This window comes from Caretta caretta, chromosome 1 (assembly GCF_965140235.1).
Source record: "Caretta caretta isolate rCarCar2 chromosome 1, rCarCar1.hap1, whole genome shotgun sequence".
Lineage (NCBI taxonomy): Eukaryota > Metazoa > Chordata > Testudines > Cheloniidae > Caretta > Caretta caretta.
The window spans coordinates 278,194,143-278,211,500 of NC_134206.1; the positions used below are offsets into that span (position 1 = coordinate 278,194,143).

The 17,358-nt window shown below is 41.6% G+C and overlaps 1 protein-coding gene across 2 annotated transcripts; it reads right to left on the minus strand.

The window, feature by feature from the left end:
- Positions 1–11,632: 11,632 nt before the first annotated feature.
- LOC142070578 (uncharacterized) lies at positions 11,633–16,248 on the minus strand. Of its 2 annotated transcripts, none has more exons than XM_075124312.1 (2): positions 15,025–16,248; positions 11,633–12,009 (listed from the first exon to the last, which is right to left on the minus strand). In XM_075124312.1, exons 1-2 carry the CDS (start codon positions 15,748–15,750, stop codon positions 11,839–11,841), a joined length of 897 nt encoding a protein of 298 aa, XP_074980413.1. In that variant the 5' UTR covers positions 15,751–16,248; the 3' UTR covers positions 11,633–11,838. The 2 variants fall into 2 exon arrangements, with proteins under 2 accessions (XP_074980413.1, XP_074980412.1); XM_075124311.1 differs by having other exon boundaries at positions 14,839–16,248.
- Between the last annotated feature and the right edge of the window lie 1,110 nt (positions 16,249–17,358).

Genomic DNA, 17,358 nt, shown 5'->3' on the forward strand with positions numbered 1-17,358 from the left:
ACTGAAACTGAATTTGTATGTGCATCATGCACATATTCAAATTTGTTATTCTAAATGTTTTTTTCTATATTATTCCATCACCACAGTAATAGATTGTTCTGTGTACATGGGTGCCAATATTACACAAGGTACTAATGGTGAGTGAGCCATATTCATGTCTCCTGGGACTATATCAAAGTTAATACACTCAGAACCCCAAGAAGCCATTTCTTACTTGCCAAAGCCAGAGTTCAGGGTTCATCAGTCAGTGACATCAAATAATAGCTAATGTGTGGCAGAGAATGCACTTACTGAACTGTTTGAGGCGTTAGTGATGTCATGTGATATCACTGCATGTTGTAGGAGAAATAAAGGCTCACAATCTCAGGTTTTCAAAGGTAAATAGGGAAGACAATAACTCCCACATACATTGTTTTAAAATGTAAATATAAATTATAATTAAGACTATAAATGTATTATTTCTGATACAAAATCTAAAGTTTTGATCCTGCAAACTCTTCACCATAGAGCAGACCACTGCTGCATCCATACAGAGAAGTTTGCAGCATCAGCACCTAAATGCTTTTTTATTCAATTATGTAGCTGATTAAAATTCAGCAATGGTTTATTTTCTTTAACTGTTTAGTGCAATTTTAAACAAGACCTAAGGAGAGTTGTCTTGAGAACTTTCTTTATTGTCATAGCAACTTTTGCACTTTTAAGCATAGTAAATGAAACAATCAGGATTAAGACCCACACATACATTATATATTATTTACTAAACAGTTTAGATTTACCATGCAAGTTAGCATTAGATACATCACAGCACACAAGGGACGCTTTAAAGGATCATTACTGCTGTTTATTGGTGTGTGTGTTTTGCAGCATAATTTATTGCACAGTAGAGCAATTGCTTTCAGAAGAACAATATGTTTCATTCCCTTGTGAGGGTATTTTATGGAAAAATATGTTGTTTAAAACTAAAAGGCAGTGATACATTTTTCCTCCAGGTTCACACAGCTATTTTAGCTTTATCTCATTTTATGCTTTTTTAATGCTTGAAGAAGTCTGCTGTATTAACTTTGCTACTTTAATAGGTGCAAGTTGTAAACTCTGGTAGATTTATTACTTCCTATTGCATTATATTTATTTATCTGGCTTTTGTTATGGTGAACAACTAATATACACAAAAATCTCATTACCTTCAAAAGATGCAAGCAAATAAAATAAGAATCTTATTCCATAACAGAATAAATATGGGTGCAATTTAATATGTGTCTAAGTAGTTTCAGAAACCATTGTTCCATTTCAGAAGGAAACAACTTCTGAATGCTATTCTTATGTGGGGTTCCCTCAACCTCTCATCTCGAAGCTGTTCTATTTTGGATAAATAATTAAATAGTCATTGGAGCAGGGACTGCACCTGGGTCTCCTACCTCCCAAGTGGGTGCTCTAATCACTAGGCAATAGAGCAATTCTTGCCCCTCTTTCTGGCCCATTAACTATTTAAGTATTTATACAACAGCTCAACAGGAGAGATTAATAAAGACCCACATCTTAGAGCTAGGACACTCTTCTTAGAGATTGGAGACCCCCTTTGGCAGAGAGGGTAATTGAACCAAGGTTTCCTGTATCTGGGTAAGTGCTATAACCACTGTGCTTGAAGTTATAAGGGGGCGGCACCACTTCCTCCTATGCTTCTTGCAAGAACAGCTTAGGTACCTTAATCACCTGACTTCCTAAGGCCTGAAGGATAGGGGAGGAACAGGAGGCTATGATGTGGCAGGAGTCCCAGGAATGAGTGGGAACTGGGAGGAAGAAACTCCTTCCCCCTTCTACCACAGCTTAGATGGTCACTCGGTTAATAGGTTAATGGACCTGATTGTCATTTATATTGCTCACATACATGGCCAGAGCAGTGTAAAGGGATCTTAGTGTAAGTGAGAATAAGGCCCACTTTGGTTTATGCACATTGTTGACAGAGTGCTCAGGTACCTACCTTTGCAAAAACAGAAGGCACTTGCAGTGCACAGTGCATACAGAATGTTTGGAGTCTATACGTATCAAATTAAAATACCAAAAATATCAGACAATAAGTAGAAACATCTCTCAGAATAAAGGGATCCCCTGATAGTCTTCTGTACATTCACACTAAACTGTCAGGAATCAGATTGTTATGTTATTGACAAGGACAAAGTATCAAGTATTTTGAGTTTTGGCTGATGTTACAATATAATTAAACTACGATATCAAATACATCTGGAGTAAGAATTAGTGGATGGGACTGTGAAGGGCATTCTCCTATGGTGGTCCCCTATTACCATTAGGCAGCAGTACCTGAAACATTTTCCCTTTGTCACTGGCAGGAGGTATCACCTCCTAGATAAAGAATCAGCATGTTATAAAGAAAGCCAGATCTCTAATTGCTTGGCAGCTAACATTAAGCTATTTCACAGCCTGTATCTAGCCTGCAGGCTCTGTATTTTACAGCTCAGTATTAAAGAATAAAGCAAATCATGAAAAATATCTAAAATATCCCCTGGAGCATCTCATGAAACAGCAGAAAAGAGAAACTGGCCTGTCACCAAGATTATGAATTTTTACATATGGCAACTGTAATAATCACTCCTAAACATGTTTGATATTCAAAGTGTGGGAATCTCATCTAGGGATTAACAAATTTACATTCGTACATTTAGAACATGTGAAAATGTAACTAATCTTAGAATTAAAACTCTTTACAATATTATTGTATGATAATAATATGATTATTTTTTGTTCCAGGGACTGATTTCTTCACTTCTCTTTTAGAAATAGCCTGCCCTAAAATGTACAAGCTGTGACAGGTTAGACTCCCCTTCTGGGATGCTACCTGATGTACTGGGATTTCACTGAGTCTGCCTGCTCCACTAACCTGGGCTCCCTCTCCCTGTTTTGCTGAATTAGGTTCTTCAATCTCTGGCAGCACACACACACACACACACACACACACACGTAGGGACGCACCAGCTGTAGAATCATACAGAGTCTGCAAACAGCTCTCTATGAGAAGACTCAGCAGGAAATTGCCCATCACTCATGTGCAGCTCCCCTCTGGAAAGTACACCCAAAATAATATTGTCTTGCACTGTAGAGAAACCTATGCAATGTAAGTTCATAAATTTGCACCCTCCCTCAATGTGGAGGAAGATATGCACAACTTCTCCCCCTTCCCACATTAGAAGTTGCATGAACTGGGTTTAATAATAAACAAAAACAAGTTTATTAACTATGAAAGACAGATTTTAAGTGATTATAAGGGATAGCAAACAGAATAAAGCAGATTACCAAACAAATAAAACAAAACACGCATACTAAGCTTAAGATCTTAAAGAGACAGGTTTCAAGAAGTAATTTCTGACCCTAAATGTTATTTTAGGCAAGTTGCAGAGTTTCTGTAGCTTACAGTTACAGACTAGACTCCTCTGTCTCAGGCAGGACTCAGCCCTTGCCTTTCCAACAGCTCAGTTCCTTTGTCTCTTCAGATACTTTCAGCTGTCTTTCTTCTTCGGCAGGAAGGCAGTGAAGGGAGAGTGCTGATGGCCTTGCCCCCCAGCCTTAAATAGAATTTACTTAAGGCGAGAAGTCTGTGTTTCCAGTGGAAAAGTACCAGCAGTGTCCAAGGTGGTATTTTGCATGAGGTGATACTATCATCTGACATTGCAGTGTTGAAGAAACCAGGTTTATTTGCAATGTCCACAGGAAGGAATTCCAGGAAGATGGGAGATACACATCTTTAAGACTCATTGTCTTTTCCTAACGACCCATCAAAGCTGATTGCTTACTGTATGGTGGGCATTTCCCCAAGTATACACACGATTCTAATTGTTACATAGTTAATATTCCTAACTCCAGATACAGAAATGATAGATGGATATAAATTGAATAATCTCATTCAGTAAATTATAACCTTTCCAGTGATACCTTGCAAGACCCATCTTGCATAAAATATATCTCAGTTATGTCATATCCATATCATTAAGCATATTTTCATGGAGAATATAGGGAGTAACATGACACAAGACTTTAACTATAGACTTACCTATTTTTATTTTCAGTAATCATCAGTTTCTGCAATTATCTAACCATAATCAAAGGGATTTGAATTCATAAACTAATCAGGGTTAATTACAGAAGAACAGTCTGTCTCGCTGGCAACCAGTAAGACGGAGGAGCAGCAAGAAAATCAGGATCGGCAACAAGAGAAGAAAGGCAACGAAGATGGAAGTTAGCAAGATTTAATTTAAAATAATGATTAAATGTGATTCAAACCTGATGACGAACAAAACCCTAAATCAAATTTTTAAACTAATCAGTTTCACTTTCTGGAGAAAACAGAGAACAAGATACCAAAGGAGAATGGAAATAAGACAGGAGAAAAAGTTAAGCTGGTATTGGCATAGCAGGACCAGCTGGTTGGTGGTACTTGACAATGACTCAGGGTCTAACAGGGAAAGAACTAAAAATCAGTGCACTATATCAAAAATGGAATAGCAATATAACAGATACAAGACAGCAATAATATACAGAGTTTAATTACCAAGACTGATGGGGGGAAAAAAACCCATACTCTAAGGCCTGAGCTACACTGAGGGGTGGGTCTATCTAAGTTACGCAACTTCAGCTATGTGAATAACGTAACTGAAGTCGACATTTTTAGATCTACTTAGCACGGTGTCTTCTCACTTTGGTGGAGTATCGGAGTTGACAGGAGAGCTCTCGGGGTTGATTTATAGCTTCTTCACTAGACGCGATAAATCGACCTCTGCTGGATCGATTGCTCCAGAGGTAAGTGTAGACATGCCCTAAGGGCTCAGTTGTGCCTGGTCCTGCGTGTGCGGAGGGAGTAGAGGGCACAATAGTCCATCCCACCTTGTTCTGCTGTGCAGAGTCAGGGAACAGTCCCATTGGGAAGTGGAGTGACTATGGCAACCTACCACTAGGTATCTGAAAGCGGGTGAGCAACAGCTCTTGGAGAACAATGGAGTTTTGGTTCCCTGGCAATTTCAAAAAGCCACACGCAAATAACTGTTTCAGGTCAAACTGAAAATGAACATTCCTGAAATTTTAAACAACTTAAAAAGTAAAAAAAAAAAAAAAATTCAACGTGAACGAATCATTTCATTTTGCCACAGCTGAACCCATTTTGTTGCAATTCCAACCATTTGTAAACTTTTTAATGTGTAAAAATATAATTTAAAGGGAATTTTGAAACATTAAGTCACCCCAATTCCTAAAAATAGGAATGTTTCCTTTAAAAACCACATCAAAACAAAATGTTTTCATTTTTTGGAAATTTTGTTTTTTCCTGAAATGAACCATTTGTCAAAAATTGACATGGATAAACAAAACATTTTTGATGTCACCAAGTCTGCATTTTTCACCAAAGAAAGTTTTGCCCCAAAAGGTGTGCTTAGCTCTGGCAAGACGAGTTTGGGTGAGGGTGTGCTATAACCTCACCACCAACCCTGATCTAACCAATGAGCTCACCAGGCATGAAAAGGTGTGCATGCCTTCCTAGTCCCTCCCCTTTCATAATCTTGACATGGAAATGTGAGTACCTGAGAGGAAAAACTAGGTCCACCAGCATTTCTAGAGATAACTAAAGGAAGTCCACTTTTCAGTTCAAAATAGCTCATAGTAGCTAGAGGGAGAGGAGCTAGGACCCACAACATCCTTCTCAGATCACAGGCTCCAGCTCCGATGTAGTGCACCAGCACACCCGGAGCAGGTGATGATGTCACTTAAATCACAGTTGTTCATTGACCTATGGAACTTATTTATAGCTAGTAAGGTAAGTTTCATTTTTTTAGTTGGTGGAATGGCTGGCTTTACAAAGCATTTAAAAAACATTTTCTCAGCTACAGTGAAAGCTCTAAACCGCTGTTAGAGGGAGTGATTCCTCATGAGTTACTGTATTTTGAGGTTTGAGCAAAGCAGTGATGAATCAGGCCCAGAATCCTTAAACGTGTTTCTATTGATTTCTATGGGTTCCCCCACATCACCCTAGTTTCAATAGGCTCAGATGGAGGACTAATAGCAGCACTTGCAAGCAGTTAGGCTATGAGCTCATATACACAAGAATGTTGCACCCATTTCACTTAAATTAGTTTTATGCATCAGCTGAAGATTTGGCCCATAACCTTTGGTTTTAGGCAGTTACATAATCCTTACTGGAGTTTAGTGAAGTCAAATCCTCAATGGGAGTTGGGAGTGAGTAAAACCAAGCTTGCACTCTGATCAACAAAGATAATTTGATTATTGCTCACTTATAGTGTGTCAAATTCATTTGTGGATTTCAATGACTGTTTGCTAGGTCTGATACAGGATATATTTGCTCTCTGAGTTTGACATCATATGCTTAGTAATTCCAACATGGAGCAATAAAGGAAATTATTAAGTATCTAATAGAAACTTTGTTGCTACACAATTAGCTCAACTAAAGTAAAAATCTCATAAAAAATGAGGAATGATGCCCTCTTTGAAACAAGAAATTTATATTAGTGAACAACAACATTTCTCATAAATATTATTCTGCTAATGGCTGCAGCTGCTGTTTCACATCACAATGAATATTCTCCTCCTCTTGCAAGTATTTATAGTCACAGAAATGAAAGGACAGGGTATCTTGAATCGCAGCATAATATACTGGTCAAACATAAATTATAGTGCCTGGTATCCACTGTTTACCAAATACCACTACTATAGATTATCTGCTCCATCTATGGCATCTATTTGTGGTGGTGAACTGTGGGGCCGCACGTTGTATGACCCAAAATAATCTGGTTTGAAGTAGAGAACCAGAACACAAAGCAACACATCATAAATATCAAAACACGGTTCTCTAGTTCTCTGGTTTCTATAAATTTTTCATAGGAGAATATACAGTTCAAAAAGAGCAAATGTTTGTGATTTGAGCATCCGCCAAAAGAAAGTATTTTAAATTATTCAGAGTCAGTTCAAACCTGTGAATAATTCAACACCTGCTTCTCAGTACTAGCCACCGCATCCTCCACCACCTTCCCATATATTCTTAAAAGGTTAATGGACTTGGATTGTGTTCTTTCACTAAAAATTGAGATAACTTGTTGACCCTGTCAGCACCTTCAGATTTCTTCTACTAGACATTATCTTTCTACTATAATAGTGCTACGGTCAGTTATTTAGTAATAAAGCTAAACAAGTAATTTTATTAATGCATTGGTGTACATCCAGAACTTCCCAGTACTCTCATAATTTGTAAGTAGTCAAAAGCCCACTCAAGGCACATAAAGTGCTGCTAAAGCTTATCTGATGGATCAATACTTTATATTTTCCTTTTATGCAATTGTGTAAACTTGCAATAATTCCTTAGATGATGTATGTTTACTCATGAAATTTAGTTTTTATAGAGGCAATGATTTCATTTTTGAGGCATGCTACATCATTCAACCCAAGGTTTAAGAATCTGAAGTGCCTTCCAAAATCTGAGAGGGACGAATTGTAGAGCTTGCTTTCAGAAGCCTTAAAAGAGCAACACACCAATGTGGAAACTATAGAACCTGAACCACCACAAAAGAAAATCAACCTTCTGCTGGTGGCATCTGACTTAGATGATGAAAATGAACATGTGGCGGTCCTTACTGCTTTGGATTGTTATCAAGCAGAACCCATCATCAGCATGATTCATGTCCTCTGGAATGATGGTTGAAACATGAAGGGACATGTGAAACTTTAGTGCATCTTGCACATAAATATCTTGCGACACCAGCTACACTAGTGCCATGAGAACACCTGTTCTCACTTTCAGGTGACATTGTAAACAAGAAGTGGGCAGCATTATCTCTTGCAAATGTAAACACACTTGTTTGTTGGAAGAAGTAGGACTGAGTAGACTTGTAGACTAAAGTTTTACATTGTTTTATTTTTGAATGTGGTTTTTTTTGTACTTAATTCTATATTTGTAAGTTCAACTTTCATGATAAAAAGATTGCACTACAGTACATGTATTAGGTGAATTGAAAAATACTATTTCTTTTGGTTTTTACAATGTAAATATTTGTAATAAAAATAAATTTAAAGTGAGCACTGTACACTTTGTATTCTGCATTGTAATTGAAATAAATTGATTTGAAAATGTATAAACCATCCAAAATATTTAAATAAATGGTATTCTATTATTGTTTAACAGTTTGATTAATCGTGCTATTAATCACGATTATTTTTAATCACTGGACAGCCCTAGATAATAGCAATCTTTACTTTTATGCAATTTAGAAATGACCAATTTAAACTTTCACCATTCTGTGAAATTACAGGTTTTAAGCATTTTTTCAGTTTTAATTGATTTACATTTTCACAGTCATGGGAAATTGGGGTGGGGGGGGGAGAGTTTGGAAAATAAGGAGGAGGCCAGACAATAATTATTGAATGACAGTAGAAGACATTGAGATTCAAAAAGTTAAAGTTTCATAACCACTGAAACACAAATTAAGGATATGTACAAAGTAAATATTCTTAAATCAAAGTTCTCAAGCAGCCTCTTTTACCTATATTTACCAATAAAAGTCTAATCCCTCCAGGACTACCAATAAACAATTCATAGATTATAAAACCAGAAGGGATCACTATTATCATCTAGTCTGACCTCTAGTATAACACAGGCCAAGGGACTTCCCTGAATTGATTCCTATTTGAACTAGGACATCTATCTTAGAAAAGTATGCCACACGCTGTAAAATACTGCATCTGCTTTTAAATTATCATAAGAAAAGTAGACCTTCATTTTGGGAAGATTAAAAAGATTCTGTTTAAAAAAAATCAATTATTTCAATAATGTTACCAATAGGAGAAGCAATGTTACCAATACTTAGAAGTGGGGGAGCTGTAATGGTTTCCATACAATAGGATGGGTATCTAGTTAGGAAAGAAAAGAACTAAACAAAGGTAGAATACATGTATGATAGGGTGAGTGATAGAAACCACCATAATTTAATGCAACTTGCATTATTTCCATCCCCATTCAATTGTTTATAGCTGTATTAAATAAATCCCTTATGGCGTTTAATTTTTTCATGGTTGTTTCCTACCGAGAGACAACTTTTTTGGATAATTTCAGCAAAATATATTAACAGAACCAGGATTGTAAAGTTGACTTATAGCTAGCCCCATCCCTAAAACCCTAGATCACATTGCCCCTCACACAAGTTACTTAACCGCCCTCTGCAATGATAAATGGTACTGTATTACTGAGACAGAGTCCTAATGATATCACAGGGACCAGGGTCTGAATATGTCTGGTGGGAACTGGGCTGGTATAGCTGGTTCTCTCCCCTTAGTCTTGCTAGAATTGCTGCAGTGTAGTCATTCCAGGGACCTAAAGGCTGCCCCTGGAAGAATCCTATCAGTACCTCTGCCAGTCAGATGGGGATACTACTCACTTACCTAGAATACCTCACAGGGAAGTGCATGCCATTATGTTCCTGCTTAATGCATAGCTGACACTTGATATACTAGCATTCTCATTTGCTCACTTTGGTACATGTGTGGGACAGATAACTGGCCTCTTCCCTCCAATAAATATGGGGACCAATTTTCAGAGCACAAAGACCAGGTGAGCACACTCACTATGACAACTTTCCAGGATGAAACTAGATAAGGAAAAAGGGAGGGGATTGTCAACTATAGCACCTATATGCAGTAGGATGCCACACTGTTTGTGTCCAATTTCCAAAATCACACTGTTGTAAAAGAGGAGAGAAATGATAGGACTGGTTGTCCCCCACCACACTGAACCTTAGTTCCGAGGCCCAGACAATGGCCCCTCTGTGACGTATGCAGTGTAGGCCCGATGAGAAAACCACAAAACAGACAAGACATTGTCTTCTGGTTGATTAGGCATGGATCAAGGAGTTTGAAGACATGGGTTATAAAATGGCTCTGACACTGACTACCTGAGCAATGGCAGAGCCATTTCATCTCTTTGTTCCTATGTTTATAGCTCAGGAAAAACCAGACACTGGAGCTGGGCAACAAAAAATTAACTGAAACTTTTTTTTCTCTGAAAAAACACAGTTTCAGCAACACAGACAGATTTCACATGTTCATGTCCATTTCACCAAATCATCCAAAATCAAAAGGTTTTGTTTCCATATTTTTTTTTAAACAAAATGTTTCAGTTTTGGGGTTCTGGCTTTTTATTTTGAAACTCATTTCATTTTACTAAAAAAAAATCCAAAACCATTTAAAAATGCCTGGAATCTAAATGAAACTTTTCATTTTAAGTTAAACAAACTGTTTAATTCAACACACAACAAAAAATATGATTTTTCAATTAGCCAAAAATATTGGAAAGTTTACAACCCAAAACATTTTTAACAAATTGGCAACAAACAAACTCCCTACAATTATTCACCCAGCTCTGCCAGACACACATAGTTTCCATTGGCTATTCTATTGTCTGCAGTTTCCCAAACAACCTAGATGTGGCAAGCAGAGAGTCAGCCTTCCAAATTAGGGATTATGTTGAACAACAATACCTGTCATTCTCCCCAATTCATAAATGGTTAAATAGTGTAATGTGCCTGCCTTATAGGAGTTTTGTGAGGCTAAACTAAACAATGTTGACAAAATGATGGATATGAGGAAGTATTCAGTATTGTCAAGGCCAATTAGTGGCTATGGTGGACACATAATTTAGCAGATTCAAAATTAAATTTTTAAGCCACTCTGCAATAGCTTTAACATGAGCTAAAAAGACACAATGGAAAGGTTACAAGTTGCCAGACTTACACATTTGTAAATTATAGGCTACTGAACTAATATCTTCAAACTTGTTTTGTGCATCTCATTGACACTTAAAAATCAAGTCAAACCTGAAGCCTGTGTGCACTGTACTGATAATATTTATAAGGCTACATAAAATATTGTAGTTTGCATTTTATTGTATGTTGAATTAATTTACAAATAATCAATAATTCTAGAAGGAGAACATACTTTAAAGGTAAGCACAAAGAGGCAGAGTTAAACTTGTGGCGGTTCAGTGATGAGACAGAACACAGCTTTATGCAAGCAAGCAGGCTGGTCAGCTGAGATGGGCGTTCTGCCCCCCCGCCTTCCACCTTCTCCTTTTATTATATTTCTCCCCCCTAAGCATTACACACTGCTACCACAAAAAGATACACAAAGGAATGTATGACGTTGATTAATATACTTAGTTGCATCTATATCTACTACAATCCTGGTTCTCAGGCCTTGAGCCCAGGCTAAGAAAGCCTCCCACAATTGCTGCACAAACAATCAAGTTCTCATGGTTCATGTCTAGCCCTTGTCCTTGGATAGAGCAATGTGTGCATTGCTTCTAGGAAACAGTCAGGGTGTGCCCCGCCTGCTTCCAGGTGGAATAGCTAAACATTAACCCTTCATCTCCCCGTTTTTTATTTATTGATATTTGGCCATCTCATGGTAGCCGTCAATTTGTTTTGTCATGCTATTTAACTCCCAGACAGACAAGGACATAACCTGGGGAGCTTTCCAGGGCAAAATTTTACAAAATCTTAACAAGGAAAGAATACATTGTACACAGCAGCAGCAAAAAAATAAGCCCAATGATTACAAACACAAAATAACCAAAAGCTCAACATCTGCAATATAATCATCTAAAAGGGGTACACTTCTTTTAGGAAATAGCAGGCACAAAAGGCACACAATCATCACAGAATTAGCAGTGATTTGGGCGAGAATCGCCACAAACAAAGTCTCAGGAGTCTCTGGCTGTTGATCTGCTGCCAGTCTTCGTTGAGCTGCGGCGACCAATGCTTTTACTGCTCCCCATGTCACGGGCTAGCTTGGGACGCTACGCCTCCTCCGTTTCCGTCCTGTCGTTGTCGACTCGGGGGGCAACGCGGTCTCCAAGGTCAGCTGAAACTCCGGTATGGGATTTGACAGTCCCTGGTGCCATGCCATGTTGTTTAAGTGCCGGTCGCACACACCGAGCTGGAACCCACAACGGTCCTGCAGGGAGAGACACAGCAGCATATCCCCGACCCCAAGTGATTAGAGGTACTGGGCCCAGCCACTGTGGATCGGGCAGCTGACAGTAATAGACACGTGGTCTTTCCAGTACCTCAGATTTGTGAAAATGCCGATCCGCAGGGGTCTGCTGATCTGCATTCAGTGTTAAATTATTTAAAGTAAACAAGAGGATATGCATTTGTTGTTAAATGTCTCCTAAGGTTCGGAGACGCAGCTCCCCTTGTTTTAATTGTTTATCTAGCAAGGTTTTGAGTGTGCGATTGGCACGTTCAACAATGGCTTGGCCCGTGAAATTATAAGGGATTCCGTGTGTAAGACGGACGTCCCAGCGGGCACAAAAGGTGGAGAGGGCTGCAGAGCAGTAGGCTGGGGCATATCTGTTTTAATTTGGCAGGGGTGACCCATAACAAAAAGGCAGGCCAGCAATTGATGAATAACTTTGTTAGTGGCTTCCCCACGTTGTGGGGAAGCCCAAAAAAAACCTTAAATAAATATCAACGGAAACATGTAAAAACAAATAGGGGCGGAATTGTGGCACATGAGTAACATCCATCTGCCACAGCTGATTTGCTGCGGTACCTCGGGGGTTAACGGCATAAGAAAAAGTAGGAGCAGCAGCAGCACAGTGGGGGCAGGAACGAACAATGGAACGTGCATGATCAGCAGGAATGTGAAACTGCCGGGCCAAAACAGAGGCAGACTGATGAAAAAAGGCATGGCTTTCAATGGGGTCAGAAAAAAGGGAATTTACCTGACCACGCAACGCGCGACCGGCGCGTGCATTGCCCTCAGTGAGTGGCCCAGGCAGAGGGGTATGACTGCAAATATGAGCAACAAAATAAGGGAAATGACAAGTGGCAAAAAGGTGCTGCAAAAACAAAAACAGGCGAAGGAGGTCAGCATCAACCTGAGGGGTAATGAGGGCAAGGGGTAAATGATCAATTACCTAATAAACATAATAGGTATCCACAATTAAATTAAAGGGACAATCAGCAAAAGGTTGAAAGGCCAAAATAACAGCAGCTAATTCTGAGGGCAAAGGGGGATGGTAAAAAAAAACAATCTTTTAAATCTAACACACAAAGTTGATCGGTTTGAGGAATTAAATTTGGATTTGGCAAGCCAAATTGCAAGGGGCCCATAGGTTGGATGCGTTTATTTATTTCCCTTAAGTCATGTAACAGCCGCCAAGCACCCGATTTTTTCTTAATAACAAACACCGGGGTATTCCAGGGACTAGTGGAGCTCTCCAGTCGCTGTGCTTGCAAATGCTGCTGCACAAGCGAATGAAGCGCTTTTAGCTTTTTTAGAGGGAGGGGCCACTGATCAATCCATACGGGCTCTAAGGATTGCCATACCAAGGGTAAGGCGGAGGGCACGGTGGGTGAGGGAGGGTTTTGGGCCATCAGATGTTAATATCGAGGGTGGTGTCTAACTTTGTAAGTAAATCACGGCCCCAAATATTGAGGTGGACAGGGAGCACAAAAGGGCGGATAGTAGCAAGGGTACGGCCTCCCGGTTTAGAGACCGTGACCCAAGACAAACTTTGGCGCCCGGGTTTGCTACCCCCGATCCCCCACAATTCTTTAGAAGGAACCGTAGGCCAACTAACCGGCCACTCCAGATCACGAATCACCGTAACGTCAGCTCCAGTGTCCACCATCTCTGTAAAAGGAACATCATCTAAGAGAAGTGTTAACTGAGGCTTCGAGGGGCGGACTGACATTGTCAGAGCAACAAGTGGAGAAGACGCGCTGTGAGACGGCGAGTGAGACAACGTCGATCCAAAGCCGCCTCCGCCCCGAGTTCGATCCTCGGCAGCTGGCAACTGATAGGGGACTAAAATCAATTGTGCAATTGACCGTCCACGCGGGAGCGACTGTGGAAGATGAGTCCACACCTGAACCTTAATAATGCCAGTGTAATCAGCATCAATGACCCCTGGAATGACAAAAAAGCCCTGTTTCCCAGCATGTGAGCGAGGGAGAACAAGACCTTCAAAGCCAGCAGGGAGAGGTCCCGTCACCTGTGTAGGTATGGCACAGACCTCCCCTGGCAGCCGAAAGTCAGTGTCCTCCTGCATGATCAAATCAAGCCCTGCACTTCCAGCAGTCGCCGCCCTCATAGAGTCTACGGATTCCAAGGCAGAGGAGCGATTGCCTGAGTAGGAAACACCCCCGTTTGGCCCTGGGTTCGGGGGGGACCCGTCGCGCGGTTTCCCGACCCGCTACGACACTGATTAGCCCAGTGATAACCTTTCCCACACTTGGGGCACTTCTTTGAGGGTCGGGCTGGTGCCTTAGATGAGCGGCACTCCCGCTGAAAATGACCCTCCGTACCACAGCGGTAACAACGCTTCCCCTCCTTCCCAGTTTTTCTGAGGGCGGCAGCCAGAACTCCAGCCTTGTGGGCTTGTGTGCCAATGTTCTGGCACGCCCGCAGCATGTCTGAGAGCTCTAAAATACCAGAGGCTTGTGCTGCCTGGAGAGCACGGCGGCAATCCTCGTTTGCATTTTCAACTGCCAATTTTAACAGGAGCTCGTGAGCTGCCTCAGTGTTATCCACCTGTCGGAGGATAGCCTCATGCAGTCTGTTGGTAAAATCCAAAAAGGACTCTGAGGCACCCTGACGGATACTGACAAAGCTTTTGGTAGGCTTGCCTGAATCCGGGACCTTCTTGAAAGCATGCTGGGCACAGGTGGAAATAATGGGGAAGACGGCCTGAGGGAGTTGAGACTGCATCTGAATAGTAGCAAACAGGCCCTCCCCTGCCAATTGCTCATAAATGATACCGTGCGCTGCATGTACCTGAGCTTGGCGTTCTGCCATCTGCCGATACTCACTAAGCCAAATAACATACTGACTAGGTGATAACATCATGCGCAGCAGCGTTTTCCAATCCTCAGGGATTAGGGAGTACCCAGTACCTATCCCTTCAACGAGACCACGCACAAAGGTGCTAGTCAGGCCAAACTCACGAATTGCTTTCCTCACCTCTCTAACCACCGAGTATGACAAAGTGGTCCAGGTGCCCACGGGGTTGCCCTGGTCATCATTCTGCCAGGTCACCGGGCAAACGGAGACCAGATCAGCCAGCTCCTCCGCTGTAAGATCTGATTGAGCTTTCGCTGCGTGAACCATTTGTTGCACCAGCGAAAGCTTCTGAGCAGATGCAGATGACCCTCCGGGGGGCCCCACGGGGGGAGGGTGATCACACACCGGCTCCGGTGGGGAAGGCCAGGGAGGCGGTGGTAATAGAGGCACTGGGGGCGAAGCAGGGGGAGGGATGGCTGCAGGAGCGAACGGGGGCGGCGGGATCGGCAGCCCCTCTGTTGGTGCTGGAGAGGGCCTTTCCGAGGCGACACGCTGTGTCGCATCGCCAGGAGGGGGGATGGCTGCAGGAGCAGACGGGCGTGGTGAGATCACCAGCCTCGCGAGGGAGGGCCTGTCGGAGGCAACACGCTGTACCACATCGCAGCAGAGGTGCCAGGCATGTAAAGCCTGCACGGGTGCCCGAGGCTCTTTGTGCAATGTCTGGCCCAATCGCTCCCAGTCTGCTAGCTTAAGGCTTCCGGCTTCAGGATACCACGGGCACTTGGCACACACCTCCTGTAGCAGGAGAGTAAGTGCTCGAGCCGGGCAGTCATGCTGAGCCTTACGCAGCAAATACTGCAGCTCATTGCGGTGTTGCACTTGCAAAGCAGAGAGGGAGCTTCCCATACTTACCACAATGAAAAATACTCACCGGGATCCGCGAAGCGGATGAGTGACGCGTCTGAAACCCTTGCCGGGCGAGGTGAGTGCTGAGGGCCCCACGTTTGGGCGCCAGTTGTGGCGGTTCAGTGATGAGACAGAACACAGCTTTATGCAAGCAAGCAGGCTGGTCAGCTGAGATGGGCGTTCTGCCCCCCCGCCTTCCACCTTCTCCTTTTATTATATTTCTCCCCCCTAAGCATTACACACTGCTACCACAAAAAGATACACAAAGGAATGTATGACGTTGATTAATATACTTAGTTGCATCTATATCTACTACAATCCTGGTTCTCAGGCCTTGAGCCCAGGCTAAGAAAGCTTCCCACAATTGCTGTCCAAACAATCAAGTTCTCATGGTTCATGTCTAGCCCTTGTCCTTGGATAGAGCAATGTGTGCATTGCTTCTAGGAAACAGTCAGGGTGTGCCCCGCCTGCTTCCAGGTGGAATAGCTAAACATTAACCCTTCATAAACTCAACAAAGCATTTAAACTAGTTTATGGTCTAGGATTAATAAATAGTAAAGAAGTGGTTGTATCTTAAACTCTAATGTAATTTACCTTACTTCCTAACACCCAGAGACAAGAAGAGTTTTGATTAAATTATGAAACATTTTAATTTGATAAAACAGAACACTTTATGTAGAATTCCTCTCTGGAACTCCCTGTTGCAGGTTAGCATTGCAGCAAATCCCTTCCAACCATCTAAAAAGACCATTTTATGACAAGTTTCAGAGGAACAGCCGTGTTAGTCTGTATTCGCAAAAATAAAGGAGGACTTGTGGCACCTTAGAGACTAACCAATTTATTTGAGCATGAGCTTTCGTGAGCTACAGCTCACTTCATCAGATGTATACCGTGGAAACTGCAGCAGACTTTATATACACACAGAGAATATGAAACAATACCTCCTCCCACCCCACTGTCCTGCTGGTAATAGCTTATCTAAAGTGATCAACAGGTGGGCCATTTCCAGCACAAATCCAGGTTTTCTCACCCCCCACCCCCCCACACAAATTCACTCTCCTGCTGGTGCTAGCCCATCCAAAGTGACAACTCTTTACATAATCAAGTCGGGCTATTTCCTGCATAGATCCAGGTTTTCTCACATCCCCCCCACCCCCATACACACACAAACTCACTCTCCTGCTGGTAATAGCTCATCTAAACTGACCACTCTCCAAGTTTAAATCCAAGTTAAACCAGAACATCGGGGGGGGGGTGTAGGAAAAAACAAGAGGAAACAGGCTACCTTGCATAATGACTTAGCCACTCCCAGTCTCTATTTAAGCCTAAATTAATAGTATCCAATTTGCAAATGAATTCCAATTCAGCAGTTTCTCGCTGGAGTCTGGATTTGAAGTTTTTTTGTTTTAAGATAGCGACCTTCATGTCTGTGATTGCGTGACCAGAGAGATTGAAGTGTTCTCCGACTGGTTTATGAATGTTATAATTCTTGACATCTGATTTGTGTCCATTTATTCTTTTACGTAGAGACTGTCCAGTTTGACCAATGTACATGGCAGAGGGGCATTGCTGGCACATGATGGCATATATCACATTGGTGGATGTGCA

Excerpts from the sequence above, each read along its gene's own strand:
- LOC142070578 (XM_075124311.1), bottom strand. The coding sequence starts at position 15,750 with ATGGGAAGCTCCCTCTCTGCTTTGCAAGTGCAACACCGCAATGAGCTG. Across the intron at positions 12,010-14,838 it reads TGGCAGAACGCCAAGCTCAG|GACCGTTGTGGGTTCCAGCT; the intron begins GTACATGCAGCG and ends CTCTCCCTGCAG.